This window comes from Nanorana parkeri, unplaced genomic scaffold (assembly GCF_000935625.1).
Source record: "Nanorana parkeri isolate BGI_ZX_2015 unplaced genomic scaffold, ASM93562v1 scaffold2484, whole genome shotgun sequence".
Classification (NCBI taxonomy): domain Eukaryota; kingdom Metazoa; phylum Chordata; class Amphibia; order Anura; family Dicroglossidae; genus Nanorana; species Nanorana parkeri.
Genome location: NW_017308752.1, coordinates 83,730 through 99,995, shown reverse-complemented (window position 1 = coordinate 99,995; position 16,266 = coordinate 83,730). Strand labels below are relative to the sequence as shown.

General features: G+C 51.9%; 2 protein-coding genes across 2 annotated transcripts in view; both read left to right on the top strand.

Moving 5' to 3' along the window:
• Positions 1-3,863, top strand: part of NOP9 (NOP9 nucleolar protein) — a 12,179-nt gene extending 8,316 nt beyond the window's left edge. Inside the window, exons 6-10 of the mRNA XM_018573675.1 lie at positions 322-462; positions 540-659; positions 1,685-1,915; positions 3,017-3,122; positions 3,706-3,863. Coding sequence (XP_018429177.1) covers positions 322-462; positions 540-659; positions 1,685-1,915; positions 3,017-3,122; positions 3,706-3,863 — 756 coding nt within the window. The remainder of the gene's footprint in view (positions 1-321; positions 463-539; positions 660-1,684; positions 1,916-3,016; positions 3,123-3,705) is intronic.
• A 3,766-nt stretch (positions 3,864-7,629) lies between these two features.
• Positions 7,630-10,471, top strand: VPS72 (vacuolar protein sorting 72 homolog). The gene is made up of 6 exons (XM_018573678.1): positions 7,630-7,815; positions 8,199-8,351; positions 8,531-8,654; positions 8,741-8,917; positions 9,073-9,217; positions 10,047-10,471. Exons 1-6 carry the CDS (start codon positions 7,696-7,698, stop codon positions 10,420-10,422), a joined length of 1,095 nt encoding a protein of 364 aa, XP_018429180.1. The 5' UTR covers positions 7,630-7,695; the 3' UTR covers positions 10,423-10,471.
• Positions 10,472-16,266: the final 5,795 nt, after the last annotated feature.

Sequence of the window (16,266 nt, the reverse complement as noted above, 5' to 3'; positions counted from 1 at the left end):
CCCTCGCGCTCTCCGCCTCGTTCCCCCCTCGCGCTCTCCGCCTCGTTCCCCCCTCGCGCTCTCCGCCTCGTTCCCCCCTCGCGCTCTCCGCCTCGTTCCCCCCTCGCGCTCTTCCTACCTTTACATTTTGTGGTGAGTGTACGGCCGCGTCCTCCCATAGGGAAGAACAGGCTGCTGCGTACAATCACATGCAGCACCTTTCATTCTGTGAGCGGTCCAATACGGCCTTGCACGCCGCACGATCTCTCCGGGCCGACTCTAAGCTGTGTGAATGAGGCCTAATACTTTGTGTGTCTGATCTTCTTTGTATCTGCTCCTCAGTTCTCCGTGCTGTTTGATGAGCTGTCTCAAGCGATAGAGGACATAATGGCCAAAGGTCACATGGGTCTCATCACCGGCCTGGCCGAAGCTTGCAAGAGGTTGTCGTGCCGCCAGTCGGAGCTGGTGTCCCATCTCATGGAGGTGAGCATCTCACAAGTCCGGCTTATTCCACTTCCTCTCAGACTTCCGGTGTTAAAGTCCCTTTCCTCCCACCGCAGGCCTTCCACTGCGCAGCTCCGGCCTCCCGCCGCCTCACCTGCGTCCCGCTCTTCTTCTCACTGCTGACTTATGAGGTTTATTATAAGACCGGAGAGGAGGAGACACCGCCAGAACACACGGTAAGTGACGGAGGTTGCCGTATCCTACTTAAGGCTGAACTCCGGGCAAACGGCTAAATACACATATGATCTACATACAGAGCTCAAGATTTCAGGTCCTGAGCTACTAGCCAGGCCTTAAGTTACTCGCCACCAGTTGTCCTGCCTGACCCCCACTCCATCCTATCCTTCTTGTGCACAGATGTACCGAGTGTACCTGAGAACAAACTAATCATTCTCTTGCTGGACCAATACCGGGCGTAGCACAAACACACACAGGGCATATGCACAGCACAACACACAGGGCATTACACATACGCACAGCACAACACACACAGGGCATATGCACAGCACAACACACAGGGCATTACACATACGCACAGCACAAACACACACAGGGCATATGCACAACACACAGGGCATTACACATACGCACAACACAGAGGGCATATGCACAGCACAACAGACAGGGCATTACGCACAGCACAAACACACACAGGGCATATGCACAGCACAACACACAGGGCATTACACATACGCACAGCACAACACACAGGGCATATGCACAACACACAGAGCATTACACATACGCACAACACAGAGGGCATATGCACAGCACAACACACAGGGCATTACACATACGCACAGCACAACACACAGAGCCCTGTACATATGACAGCTGCCTTACCTGCTAGAGGATTGGAATTTTTGTCAATCCATTTCTGAGATTTACACAGCCCTGCCACCCAGCACACACTATACATGCTGACCCGACTTTTCTTTCCTGAATTTAAGCAACAAAGACTGACCACTTTCCCACCCCCAGACTGTGATTGGACAATGAAGGAGCAGCAAGACTGTGATGAGTCATTCCTCTGCTCCCTCCTTTTATCTGAATTTTCCTTAACACATGTGCCTGCAGAACACCTAATGGCCTCCATGTGCTGCCCTTCTCTCTCCCGGTCTGAGCTCTGCTGTACAGGGGATTCGATTTACAGCGATACCAAGTCAAACTTGGATATTAAAAAAAATTATTTTTCCTTTAGGATAACGCGGACGCCAAGCTGCAGTCGGTGAACTATCACGGCTCCCTGCTGGTCCAGCACCTCCTGCACTTTGAGGACCCTTTACCGGCTCTGCAGAGTCTGGGGAACATGGCGGAAGATGACCTCCGTACGGTGGCTTGTAGCCAGGCCGGCAGCCATGTGTTCGATGCCCTCCTCAACAGCAGCACTGTAACGGAGAAGCAAAGGAAGAAGGTTTTACGGAAACTGCGGGTAAGCATGGAGGAAATTTGAAGCTCCAATGCTCTGCAACCGAGTTATCATCCATTTTATTTGTCGTTGAATCGAAGTCATGTGACCACACCACTGCCGCCCCCCGAACCCGCCCTCTACTTTGTGATCTGTCTAAATCAGATCTGGGTAATTTATAGTTTGTGGGCCGTAGCTGGCCCTTGGACTGTGGCTGTCAAGCCTGCTGACCTGTGCTCGGTTATGGCTGGCTGACAGGAGGCCGGTACATCCATTGCAAGCCATAGCCCAGCGCAGGTCGGGGATCAGTCCATGTCCAGACTGTGATTCTCTTTGGTCCTTGGTTGCTAGGACCACTGTATCCGGCCCTTGGTCTGCGGCTGTTGGGCCCACCAACCTGCGCTCAGTTATGGCTGGCTGACGGGAGGCCAGTGCGTCCACTGTAAGCCAAAGCCTAGCGGCTGTCAACGATCGGTCCATGTTCAGACTGTTTCTCTTTGGTCCTCGGTTGCTAGGACCACTGTATCTGGCCCTCGGGTTGCGGCTGTTGGGCCCGCCGACCTGCGCTCCATTATGGCTGGCTGACGGGAGGCCAGTGCGTCCACTGCAAGCCATAGCCCAGCTCAGTTAAGCTATCGGTCCATGTTCGGACTGTGTTTCTCTTCGGCCCTTTGTTGCTAGGACCCCCGGTGTCCTAGCAACCAATGTCGTCAGAGGTCCTCCTCTGCAGTCATTGGTGGCTAGGGCTTCTGGGCATGGGAGGGTTTAGTTTCCCTCCCTGCAGCGACTAAAGCATGGTACCGTGCAATGCACCTACTGTCGACAACCGCAACACACAGTATTATGGTTTGGAGCCAGGAGGTGCTTTTGGGGTGCCATTCAAATGAATGCTGCTGCCCTGTAACGCACGGCCGGCGCCCTCCACAGCCATCCCAGTTTCCTATGTGGCCCCCAGAAAAACTTGATTGACTACCCCTGGTCCGAATGGGCCAATCCAATTCCGCCTTGGTGTTCCTACTGCAAGTTAGAAGATGATGGGAGGATCTGATTGGTTGCTGTAGACAGCCCAGTTCTTTTACGCATTACCAGGCCCTGCCAATACGTACCCGTCCCTTTCTTTTGCAGACCCACTCTGTGGATTTGGCGCGCAACAAATATGGAAGCCGAGTGCTGGACCGTATCTGGAACGCATCCACCATGGGGGTCAAAGAGGAGATTGCGCTGAAGCTGGGTAAGGCCTCGTGAGCTTGTGCGCATGCCGAATGCTAAGATATATACACAATAATAAGTGATAAATACGTCTTTCAATGACCCCGGCAATGAACCAGAACCTTCAAATCTACATCACGAGCTATACTGGGGTGACTTCTCTCCTTTTTCGGTCCATATTGATTAATTGTTAGGGGACTCCATTCTTTTATGCTCTTGCAGGATAATCTCAACCAATGAGATTCATTATTTCATCTTGCACCTAAGAGGCAGCTGCAGTCTGGCTGCATGGTGCAACACAAGTTGCATTAAAGTGTAACTCCACCCCAAGCAGTTTCTGTATCCGGGGTAGAGCAGGAGAAGGTTTACACCCCCTACGGGTCTTTCTAGGACCGTAGTGGGGGGCGTCACCCCCTTAGTTTATCTGGTCACACAAGTAGCTTAGCCGAAAATACAAGTGTAGAGCACTACAAGGGGCATGGAACACCACTAAGGGCATGCCTGGGGATGTAACTCCTCCCCTTCTCTACTAAACATGGACATCCATTATGTGTGGAGTTGATTGATACTCTTCACCTTGATGGACTTTTGTTTTTCTCTCACAGTTGAACGGCTCCGCGAGCTGCAGAACGATCCCGTCGGTCACCACATCGTCCGGAACTTTGCCCTGGCGCACTTCGTGAACCGGAGGAAAGACTGGGAGGAACATCAGCAGGCGGAGAACAAACGGCGCAAGATGTTCGCCGAGATCCTGGAGGACTGATGTGGACCTGTTCTCACCAACGTTGTCAGCGCCATTTTTTTTGTTGGGCTGCGTTTAATCTTTGATAGCACGTTGGCTATTATTACCTAGAACTCCCGCCTTAAAGGTTAACTCCGTTCCCAATCAATACTTAGTTTGGGCAGCAATGGCGGACTCGGTCGGCTACCTCCCATTGTGACCACCTGCTGTAAGTGTTATATAACTGCAGTGAGTGACACCTTCATCGTGGAGACGCTACTACAGACACCTCTGGGTCACATGACGCAGTAGATCAGGGTCAGGCAACCTTGGCACTCGGGCTGTTGTGGAACTACAAGTCCCATGAGGCATTGCAAGAGTAACAGACACAGGTATGACTCCCAGAGGCAGAAGGATGATGGGATTTATGGTTTCACCACAGCCGGAGTGCTAAGGTTCCGTACTCCTGCAGCAGATGGTCCAACCCGACTGAAACTGCATTTCTACCATCACATCCTGCTTTTAAAAGGAAGCGGCCATCTCAATACTTTCCTGCCTGTTGCACCTTCCCCCCCAGCAGCAGTTAAAGTAGATATAACCCCCGATCACACCAATCTCGTGTCAGCTTTATCATATTCATGACATTTTTTAATCATTATAAAGCTGCAGCCGTCATTAAAATAATCCCTGGTGATCCTGCCACGATGGCGCTTGCTCCGGCACTTCCTGTTACCGAGTGACAACGCTCTGTCCCTGTTTCCTAACTGTGCTCCATTTCAGCACGCATTACACAGACACGCTCCACTGTTGTCGCCATCAGGAAGCTGAAGTGCATGAAGACAGGAAGTGGCTGGAGGAGATCATCAGCACTAAGATGTGGCAAAATGTTATTAAAGGAGAACTATGGGGTCAGTGTTTTTCCCCATATTTCTCCTTAGGGTAACGGGAGGACACAAACTAGCCTCCTCCCGTTACCCTAAGCTCAGTATACCGCGAGCTACAGCTCGCGGTATACTGAGACGCTGCAGCCGGAGCGGATCCCGACGTAGATGACGGGATCCGCCCAGCTGCCTCTTCCTATCTAGAGGCAGAGCCAGCTGTACCCTCCCCCGTCCGTTCCGCCAGTCCGTGCTGGCGGAGAGGGGTATCCAGCCCCTCCCCCAGTCACGGCAGAGAGCCGTGACAGGATCGAGAGGTGAGCGAACGCCGGTATGTGTTCCCTCACTTCCCGATCTACTGAGCCGACCTGTGACAGTCTCATTGTCACAGGTCGGCTAGAACTATGAGGTGAGTGAGAAGCATCCCCCCCCCCCTCATATTTCTCCTTTTAAGAAAAAAAAGGCCAATGTGTATGACGCACAGCGCAGTTGGGTAGTCAGACATTACACATACTTTACTACTACTGTCCGATATGTGACCACGGGGGAAGTGGGTTGTGCGGGTTTGCTACCGTCAGAGCAGGTGCCTGGTATGTTATGAGACCACTCCTGATGTGTAGCGTCACGTGACCTTGTTGCAGACCAGTCGGCGTCTAGTATGCACGTGGATCAGCCAGTTCCGATTGGACGGACCGGTCTGCTCAATGGACTGCTGACAACAGCAGCATTGGCCATTACAGGAGAGAAGAGCACGGATCATACCTGGAGAGAGCGACTGGTCCCTGCCTGTATTGTATATATGACATCCGTCACTTGTGTACATAACTGACTTTCTTCAATAAAATATTTTGTACGGATTTCATTTTTATGCTGCGACTGACTCATGAATAAATAAATAATGAGGGAACTGGGTATACTGTAAATAAGACCTAGCTCATCTGGGAGTAATTTGGTCCCCCTCCGTGTAAACCCCCCACCCCCTTCAAGTGTCATGAAGCAATATTCCCCCTCCCTCCCCAGCTCAGTGTCCCCCTCCCCATTTCTTTGGTTGCTAGGATGCTGATGGCTGGGCTGCCTATATCCTTGCAACCAATGACCCTGTGTGGCGAGGTGGCCAGCAACCTAGTAACCAATGATGCTGTGCAGCCGTGATGACACTCAGCCATTGGTTGTGGCTGAGTGTCATCACCTGGGCTTGTTGCGCATTGTCATTGGTTGCTCGGATGCAGGTGGCCACGCATTGTTGCAACCAATGACCCTTTGCGGGGAGGCAGCCAATTACACATTGCAGCCAAGTGTCATTGGTTGCTAGGATGCTGTCAGCTTCACTGCATCAGTAGTTGCTTGGACACCAATTGGCTGTGGCTCAGAGTCATCAGCTGGGCTTGATGCACAGTTATTGGTTGTTAGGATGTAGGTAGCCTAGCAGCCAATGACCCTTTGCGGGGAGGCAGCCTGCATCTTGGAAACCAATTGTGCATTGCAGCCAAGTGTCATTGGTTGCTAGGATGCAGTCAGCTTCACTGCATCATTACTTGCTAGGACACTAATTGGCTGAGCATCATCTACTGGGCTTGATGCACAGTTTTTGGTTGCTAGCCCAGCCACCAGCATTCTAGCAACCAATGACACTGCGAGGAGGCAGCCTGCATCTTAGCAACCAAGTACGCTGCACAGCTCTGTCATTGGTTGCTAGGATGCTGTCAGCTTCACTGCATCATTTGTTGCTAGGACGCTGATTGGTTGTGGCTGAGTGTCTCCGGCAGGGCTTGAAGCACACAGCCCTTGGTTGCTAGGATGCAGATGTCCCAGCAACCAAAGACAATGAATAGGGAGGCAGCCTGCATCTTAGCAACAGATAATGCTGTGCAGCCGAGTGTCATTGGTTGCTAGCATGCTGTCAGCTACACTGTATCATTGGTTTCTAGGATTCTGATTGGTAGCTAGGCCATACTGTCGGCCCCACAGCATCGTTGGTTGCTGGGACGCAGGTGGCTGCAAGCCTGTCTCATAGCAAAGACGTAACAGAATCTGCACAGATCACGGAAGGAGTACTTTGTGCCGATGATGCATCTTTGCAACACATTCATCTTCCTGACACAAACATAAATTTCATTAAATAAAAACCGTTTGCTAAATGGTGGTGAGGACAATTTAATTTTTACGCTTGACATGTTTGGTGTCTATTTACCCGACGTGACCCCGTATTTTATATTTTACCAAAAAACTGGGTAATGTTAGTTGTTTTATAGCATAATGTAAAAAAAAAAAATTTTCCTCAAAATTTTCAGTAATTTCTCCTGAATATAGTAAAAAATAAAACCCGCAGTGGTGATTAAATACCACCAAAAGAAAGCTCTATCTGTCCCCAAAAAATGGTATAAAATTCATTTCAGTACAGCGTTGCGTGACGGAATAAATGTCAGTCAAAGTACCGCAGCGCTGAACACTGAAAAATGGCCTGGCCAGGTAGGGGATCTAAACACCTGGTCTTCAAGCAGTTAAACAGCACCTGCATCACTTTATGGTTTTCAAGGAGTGTATCTAAACCCAGAACAGAGTAGAGAGCGGTGAGATAGTTTTATGTTTAATACATCGGGGCCCCGAAGGGGACAGTGATGGGAACGTGGCCCCGGGACTGAGACAGAAACAACTCGACGTAGAAGAAAATACCACCTATTACATTTATTTTATTGCATTGATAATAATTGCATCCCCATTTTGATAAATCAAGAAAACTCCAATGTTTACTCATTGACATAAATGAATGCTCAGCGCAGCCACGTTGTGGTTGGCAAACGCCAAGCAGAGGTGACGTACACTGATTGGCAAACGCTAAGAAGAAGCGACGTACGTTAGCGGACGTCACTGTACGTGCGCCGTTTTTTCCTATTGGCTGAAGCCTCTCACCGATCAGTGCTCTCGGCGTTCGTCGGCTCAGACCTTTCCCTGCAGGCTCGTTCAGCCGCCGGCCGATCACAAAGAAGCGGGGCAAGATGAGCCTAGCGGAGTCGAGGGCGCAGAGGAAGACGGCGGGGAACCGCATGTCCGGCCTCTTGACCCGGGAGGAGGAGGACGACTTCTATAAGACTACTTACGGCGGCTTGGGTTCTGAGGCGACAGAAGGGAAGTAAACAGAACCCAGAGACTGACACCCTCACAAAACATGTGGCCATACTTGAATATATATTGCTGTATTAGCTGTCAAGAGATATGCTCAGACCTAGGGGGGGGATGCACTGCTGTAGAGGAGTATAGCCTGGTCCAGGACACACCCTTTGCCTGTGATTGGTCTGTAAGGGAACAGCAGTGCTTTGATCAGGTTCAGTGTTAGGGTGAGCACAGGTCAGGAGAGCCGTGATTGGCTGAGTGTCACCCCTGCCCTCTCCTGATGTGGGTGGAGCTTCCCCAGAGAGATCAGGGTGGGGGGCAGGTAGCCGAGGCCCTTGAAACGCGTTGGCATAACCTCCCTGCTTATCTCGCCGCCTGTTTTTTTTAGGAATCCGGGGACGATGAATATAACGAGGACCGCTCCGAGAGCGAGGATGAAGTGGACTCCGACTTTGACATTGACGAGGGGGACGAGCCCACCAGCGACCACGAGGAGGACGAGCCGAAAAAGAAGCGCCGGGTGGTGACCAAAGCTTACAAGGTACGCGAGGGGCCCGATTCCGGAGCTTCTTGATGACATCACCGCAGCCCCGGCCTCAGTACTCCTCTCCACAGCCCTCAGCCCTGATGCAAGCAGTGGGCGGGCTCTTGGGAGGAGTTATGCAAATTTGACAATTGAATCGAGCGATAATCTTTATGATCCAATCTGGCCGTTCGCAGGAGCCCATCAAGCTACTGAAACCGAAACCCCCCAAACCTAAGCCGGAGGCGGCATCCAGCAGCGCCCCCAAGAGCCGCCCAGAGAAGCCTCGGCCACAGGAGACCCCGGAAGACAACGTGGACAGTGAGTATTGTGGCGGCCATCTTGTCAGGGGGCCCGCGCAGCACAGCAACGGTGGGATAAGTCCTGTCTGCGTTTCCCCTCATCAGGTCGGAAGCAGATGCGGCAATCCACCACGGAGCACACCCGCCAGACCTTCCTCCGCATGCAGGAGCGCCAGGTGCAGTCCCGCAAGAAGAAAGGGCCCCATCCCGACCGGCCGCTGACACAGGAGGAGCTACTGCAGGAGGCCAAGATCACAGAGGAGATCAACATCCGCTCCCTAGGTACGCTGAGCCAGTCACCAGAGGAGCTTACACTCTCCCCCCCACAGTCACACACTATTATTATACATGTATATAGCTCTGACATATACCGCAGCGCTGTACCGAGGACACTGAGCCGGCCTCACCAGTCTCTTCTTCTGTTCTTGCCCCGGCAGAGAATTACGAGCGTCTGGAGGCTGACAAGAAGAAACAGGTTCAGAAGAAGAGGCCCTGCGTCGGGCCCACCACCCGCTACCACTCTGTGACCATGCCGCTCATCACCGATCTGTCCGTAAAGGAGGAGAACGTGGATGTGGAGGGGTAAGTATCCACTTGCACATTGTAATACCATACCCATAGTTCCTGTACAGTGCTCATTTGCATATCTCCACCCCTAACATGTAGCACTCATTTGCGTGTCCCCACCCCTAACATGTAGTGCTCATTTGCATGTCTCCACCCCTAACCTGAAGCACTCATTTGCATATCCACCCTGACCTATATTGCTCATTTGCATGTCCCCAGCTTAGACTTGTAGTGCTCATTTGCATGTCTCCACCCCCTAACCGGCAGCACTCATTTGCATATACCTAACCTGTAGCCCTTATTTGCATGTCTCCACCCCAACCTATAACCCTAATTTGCATGTCTCCACTCCTAACCCGCAGCACTCATTTGCATATGCCTAACTTGTAGCCCTTATTTACATGTCTCCACCCCTAACCTATAACCCTCATTTGCATGTCCCCACCCCTAACCTGTAGCCCTTATTTACATGCCTCTACCCCTAACCTATAAGCCTCATTTGCATGTCTCCATCCTAGACTTGTAGTGCTAATTTGCATGTCTCCACCCCCTAACCTGCACCACTGATTTGCATATGCCTAACCTTTTAGTCTTTAAATGTCTCCAGCCTAACCTATGACCCTCATTTGCATGTCTCCACCCCTAACCTATAATCCCCATTTGTATATATCCACCCTAACCTGTAGTGCTCATTTGCATGTCTCCACCCCTAACCTATGACACTCATTTGCATGTCTCCACTCCTAACCTATGACACTCATTTGCATGTCTCCACCCCTAACCTGGCTGCTCCTCAACTAAAGGGAACCCCGAAGCCTTTAAAAAACCAAATCATTCTTTTTAGGTTGGAGCAGGAGCAGACGGGCCATCCGTCCACAGCGCCCCCGGCGGGCAAATGCTCCCGCACCTTCATCACCTTCTCCGACGACGAAACCTTCGGCCGCATCTTCCCCAAAAACAAATCCAAGATGCCCATCCGGGAGATCTGCCCGGTCACCCACAAGCCGGCCCAGTACCGGGACCCCATCACCGACATCCCCTATTACAACGCCCGCGCCTTCAAGATCATCCGCGAGGCCTATAAGAAGTACATCACGGCGCACGGCCTGCCCAACGCCGCCATGGCCGCCGCCATGTGCCCGGCCTCTGGCGCTCCCGACGCCGGCCAGCGCAACACGCGGCAGAAGATCGTCATCAAGCAGAGCGTTCCGGTCACATAACGCCGCGGCGTTGGGGGTCTCATTAATGACTATGGGAGGGCGGACGATGGTCCGGCGATCCTGTTCACATGGCGGCGATCGCTGGCCGCACTTCAGCGCTGTCATTATTTTTTTTCAAGATGGCGGCTGTCTTTTTTCCCCCATGACTTGGTGACTTCCTGCGAACAGTTGGGGAAGTTGGGAGAACGTTTCTGTATAGACGCAGTTATAGGGACGGACGTTCTTAAAGGGCCAGTCCTCCCATCAATGTTATAAACACGGGTGAAGGTAAGTCAGGTGACTGGGCCCCCCCAGCAGTACAATCCCCCTTGTCTGGTTACTGGCTCTGTGGCGTTGGGGTGTTACATTCCCCATAATATAACATAGCAGGGATGGGGGGGGGGCCCAATAAAACCCCACTGTGCCATTCTGTTCTATAGGAATAGGCATCCTCTGCCCCCCAGCTGTGCTAAACAACAAATCCCATCATGCCTCTGTCTCTGGGAGTCATGCCTGTGGCTGTCAGAGTCTTGCAATGCCTCATGGGACGTGTAGTTCCACCACAGCTGGAGGGCCGAGGTTGCCTTCCCCTGGTGTAGGGGCTCCTCAGCTGTAAACAGATTCCAGTCTGCCGCTGTACAGGGAGAGCGCTGTCCTACAGAAGCATGTTCCGGAATTTTCCGCTACACAAATGTGTATGTGAATGATCCCCGAGCGTTCAATGCGCTATACATGATCGTCGTGTCAGATCATCACTTTTGTTTATAATAAAATGTTGCCACTCAATACATTGTAACGCGACTTTTATATTGTGGTCACATGACCACTATTCTTGCGTCAAGGGCTGGGGGGCGGAGACTTTTGCCGTTGTCACGCCCTTTTGCACAATGGTAATGGCTGTACGTGGGCTGAGGACGGAGAGATGAATGAGATCGGCAGGGAAATGCGTTTCCCATCTATGTACAATGTGTCAGGCTGGGTGGGGGCGTGTCTCCGTTACCTGGGGGCGGGCACCTGAGTGACATCAGCACCAACCAAGGAGAGCGGTTCCCATCTAGGTACAATGTGTCAGACTGGGTGGGGGTGTGTCTCCGTTACCTGGGGGCGGGCACCTGAATAACATCAGCAGGGAAATCCAATCCCCCTCTATTTACAATGTATCAAGCAGGGTGGGGGGTGTGTCTTCATTACCTGTGGGCGGGCACCGGAAGAACATCAGCACCAGCCAGGAAATGCGCTCCTAGTCTACCATGTACCATGTGTCGGGGGAAGGAGGGACGGCATACGGAGACGCAGGATCTCTACCATTGTGACTACTAATAAACATTCATTTTTCAAGTATAGGAAAAATAAATCTGCGCTCCTGGATATGGCTAAATTGTACTTGTATCAAAAAGCAGCTATGAAAATAAAGGAGGTGAACCGCCTTTAGATAGAGTACTTGGAACACAGCGCTAGAGATAAAGTCAACAAAATATGTGTAAATATTTCCCTGCACAAGGAGAGAGCAGCAGTGGGCGGTCTTTATTACAGGAGGGGGCGGAGACAAGACCAGTCGCCCTGCACAAGGAGAGATAGCAGCAGTGAGTGTTCTTTCTTACAGGAGGGGGAGGAGACGAGACCAATCACCCTGCACAAGCAGAGAGAGCAAGGAGCCGACCAATCACGTGACACCATGCTAAGTTGCCGTTCGTTCTTGTCCATTGAGGGACACAGGATTTTGGAGACCGATGGGTTATAGGTCTGGACACTGGAAGCAAAAACAATAACCCCGCCTCCTCCTCCCAGCATGCCGCAGATCGTTCTAGTGTCCTAGGAGGATGGAGAAGGACCTTCCAGCCATTGCTCCTCACTGCGAGTGACCCGCCTGTGGCTGCTGCCCGCCTCGGGGTACACTGACTCTTTATCGGGGGGGCTCAGTCCTGATCCGTGTGGGGATGGGTAAAGCTCAGTCACTATAGGAAGCCGAGCCTGCCTATGGAATGAGGGAATGACTCCCCATGTACATATATCTACAGGAAACATTCACGCCAAGATACAGGAAGCCGATCTCTTTCACTGCGTGTGAAGAATGAAAGCTTGGAGCAGATGTGTGAATGTTTCCTGCAAACACCCCTCCCCCACCGCCACCTACCCCGATTCATCACAACTCCCCCCCAACCCTGGACAGGTGGCATTGGGGCAGCTAAACAAACATTGACATGTACGCATGTGACATCGGGGGAGGGGGGCTATATTTACACACACCAAAATAGTTGAATACCCTCTCTGTGTCCGCCCCCCCCCCCTTTACTTCCTGTCCTGGAGATACAACAGGAAGTGAAAGTAATCACCCTGAAGTGGAAGAGAAATGCTCTCTTAGCTGTCATGAGAGCAGGTGTCCCCATCGGAAGCTTTTCCCTCACTTCCTGTTCTAGTGGCAACGGTAACAGTTTGGATTTGGCCGTCACTTCCTTTGTCGGTGACACCAGAAATAGAAGATGGCAAATCCTCCCCAGTGGGGACACTAATAAAAATCTATCAGGGACGCTCACCCTTTACTCCATCCAATCACCCCCCAAAAAAATTGACAGTAGACACCTCAATGGGAGGGAAATCCGAACAGTCCCAAATCCCTAGTATTCGTGGCTGTTGGAGTCGTGCAATGCCTCCTGGGACTTGGGACTTGTAGTTCCACCACAGCTGGAGGAACAACGTTTGTATAGCAGGGGTAGGTATACTCTGGCACTCCAGCTGCAGTGGAACTACAAGTCCCAAGATGCCTTGCAAGACACTGACAGCCACAGAAATGTCTCCCGGAGTGCTACAGACATGACTCCCAGATGCATGATGGGATTTGTAGTTTTACTTTCCATGATGTAGTTCCACCACAGCTGGAGTGCCGAGCTTGCCAGCCCCTGTCAGGGTCCTGCAATGCCTCATGGGACTTGTAGTTCCACAGCAGCGAAAGGGCCGGAGCTTGCCTACTCCTACTATACAGCAGTGGTGTCCAAAACGTGTCCCTCCAGCGGTGGTTGCTGCAAGCCACTGACAGCCAGTCACACCCCTTGTGTAGTTCCCCCCCTCAGATCCCTCAGTCAGCAGGCAGGCACGGTACAAGGTAAGCCGTCTCTCGCTCCTCTGTATTGTATTCTCTGAACTTTCCCGAGAAAGTGTTACTTTGTATCCCTGCGATCTCCCGAGACGACAATCCCGAGAAAGTGTTACTTTGTATCCCTGCGATCCCCCGGGACGACAATCCAGAGAAAGCGTTACTTTGTATCCCTGCTATCACCCAGGACGAGAATCCCGAGAAAGTGTTACTTTGTATCCCTGCGATCCCCCGAGACGACAATCCCGAGAAAGTGTTACTTTGTATCCCTGCTATCCCCCGAGACGACAATCCCGAGAAAGTGTTACTTTGTATCCCTGTGATCTCCCCGAGACGACAATCCCGAGAAAGTGTTACTTTGTATCCCTGCTATCCCCCAGGACGACAATCCCGAGATAATGTTACTTTGTATCCCTGCGATCTCCCCGAGACGACAATCCCGAGATAATGTTACTTTGTATCCCTGTGATCCCCGAGACGACAATGCCGAGAAAGTGTTACTTTGTATCCCTGCGATCCCCCGAGACGACAATCCCGAGAAAGTGTTACTTTGTATCCCTGCTATCCCCCGAGACGACAATCCCGAGAAAGTGTTACTTTGTATCCCTGTGATCTCCCCGAGACGACAATCCCGAGAAAGTGTTACTTTGTATCCCTGCTATCCCCCAGGACGACAATCCCGAGATAATGTTACTTTGTATCCCTGCGATCTCCCCGAGACGACAATCCCGAGATAATGTTACTTTGTATCCCTGTGATCCCCGAGACGACAATGCCGAGAAAGTGTTACTTTGTATCCCTGCGATCCCCCCGAGACGACAATCCCGAGAAAGTGTTACTTTGTATCCCTGCGATCCCCCGAGACGACAATCCCGAGAAAGTGTTACTTTGTATCTCTGCTAACCCTCCGGGTCGACAATCCCGAGAAAGTGTTACATTTGTTACCATTTCATTATCGATTAATCTCGCTTCTCAATACGGGGGGGCGGCATCAATGAGCGGACACCGCGTTTAATCTCTGCCGACATTTTTCGGCATTGGCGGACTTACCGCAAAGTTTCGGAGTTTTTCGGGTCCGGCGGCAGATGGTAACACAATAGGAGGAGGAGGTACGCCGCCATGTTCAGGGGCCACGGAGAGTTCAGCACCATATCGGCGACCATCGAGGGAAACGTTGCCCCCCCCCCCCCCCCGCGGCTATTTATAAAACACGTGAAGGCTGACTGGGCCCAAGAGCTTGCAATCTGACGTGTCCACGTTTAAAGGGGTACGCATGGGCACGTTTTATAGTTTTGGGCGGGGCTGGGGACCCCGATGGATTTTTATTGCTGGAAGCAGATGAAAGGTGTTGGGTGAGGGGGGCTGGATCTCCTAAATGTGTTCTGGGGTCTTAAATTCATTGCGCACATTACAATCTCCTTTTGCTTTCCCAACAAGTATGTCGTGGAGGGGAGACTAAGGAAATGCTTCCTCCTGCCTGCAGCAGACTGATCACTGGGGGAGGGGAGACTGAGGAATCTAGCACCCCCCCCTCCCCCCTCCCCCTCCAGCCATTTTCTGTATACACGGGGGGATGACGCCATGGCTATAATGTTGTGTTTTTCGCTGGCAGAGCCAACGCGGCGTTCCCGCGGTGTAAATCCCGGCGCCCGTTGCGGCCTTTTGTAATGGTTCCCGCGGGATGAGTGTTCTCATCCCCGTCCATCCTCTGTGCTGTCTCTGAGCTTTGAGGGTCTTGCTGGACGGATTATTTTTAACGCGGCCCCCCCCCACCCCCCTCCCCCCACTGGCATGGCTGGTGAACAGGTGGCTGTGTATATATATATATATACTGTATGGGGGGTATTTATAGCGGCCCGGTGCTAAAACCGAACAGAAATACTCTGGATATAGCGAGGAGGAGGAGCTAGACCGGCACCTGGGGGATGAGGACTCTACTACCCTTCCTCTCCACGGCCACTTTTATGGAGTTGGCCCCTGCAGTTCCTCTCCATAGCCATTATTATGCAGTTAGCCCCTCCCCTTCCTCTCCATGGCCATTATTATGGAGTTGACCCCTCCCCTTTCTCTCCATGGCCATTATCATGAAATTGGCCCCTCCCCTTCCTCTCCATGGCCATTATTATGCAGTTAGCCCCTTCCCATGGCCATTATTCTGGAGTTGATCCCTCCCGTTCTTCTCCATGGCCATTATTATGAAGTTGGCCCCTCCCCTTCCTCTCCATGGCCATTATTATGAAGTTGGCCCCTCCCCTTCTATGGCCATTATTATGGAGTTGGCCCTTCCCTATCCTCTCCATGGTATTTATTATGGAGGTGGCCCCTCTCCATGGTCATTATTATGGAGTTGGCCCCTCTCCATGGTCATTATTATGGAGTTGGCCCTTCCTCTCCATGGCCATTATTATGAAGTTGGCCCCTCCCCTTCCTCTTCATGGCCATTATTATGCAGTTGGCCCCTCCCCTTCCTCTCCATGGCCATTATTATGAAGTTGGCCCCTCCATGGCCATTATTATGAAGTTGGCCCCTCCCCTTCCATGGCCATTATTATGGAGTTGGCCCCTCCCTATCCTCTCCATGGCCATTGTTATGGAGGTGGCCCCTCTCCATGGCCATTATTATGGAGGTGGCCCCGCCCCTTCCTCTCTATGTCCTTTATTATGGAGTTGGCCCCTCCCCTTCCTCTCCATGGTCATTATTATGGAGTTGGCCCCTCCCCTTCCTCTCTATGGCCTTTATTATGGAGTTGGCCCCTCCCCTTCCTCTCCATGGC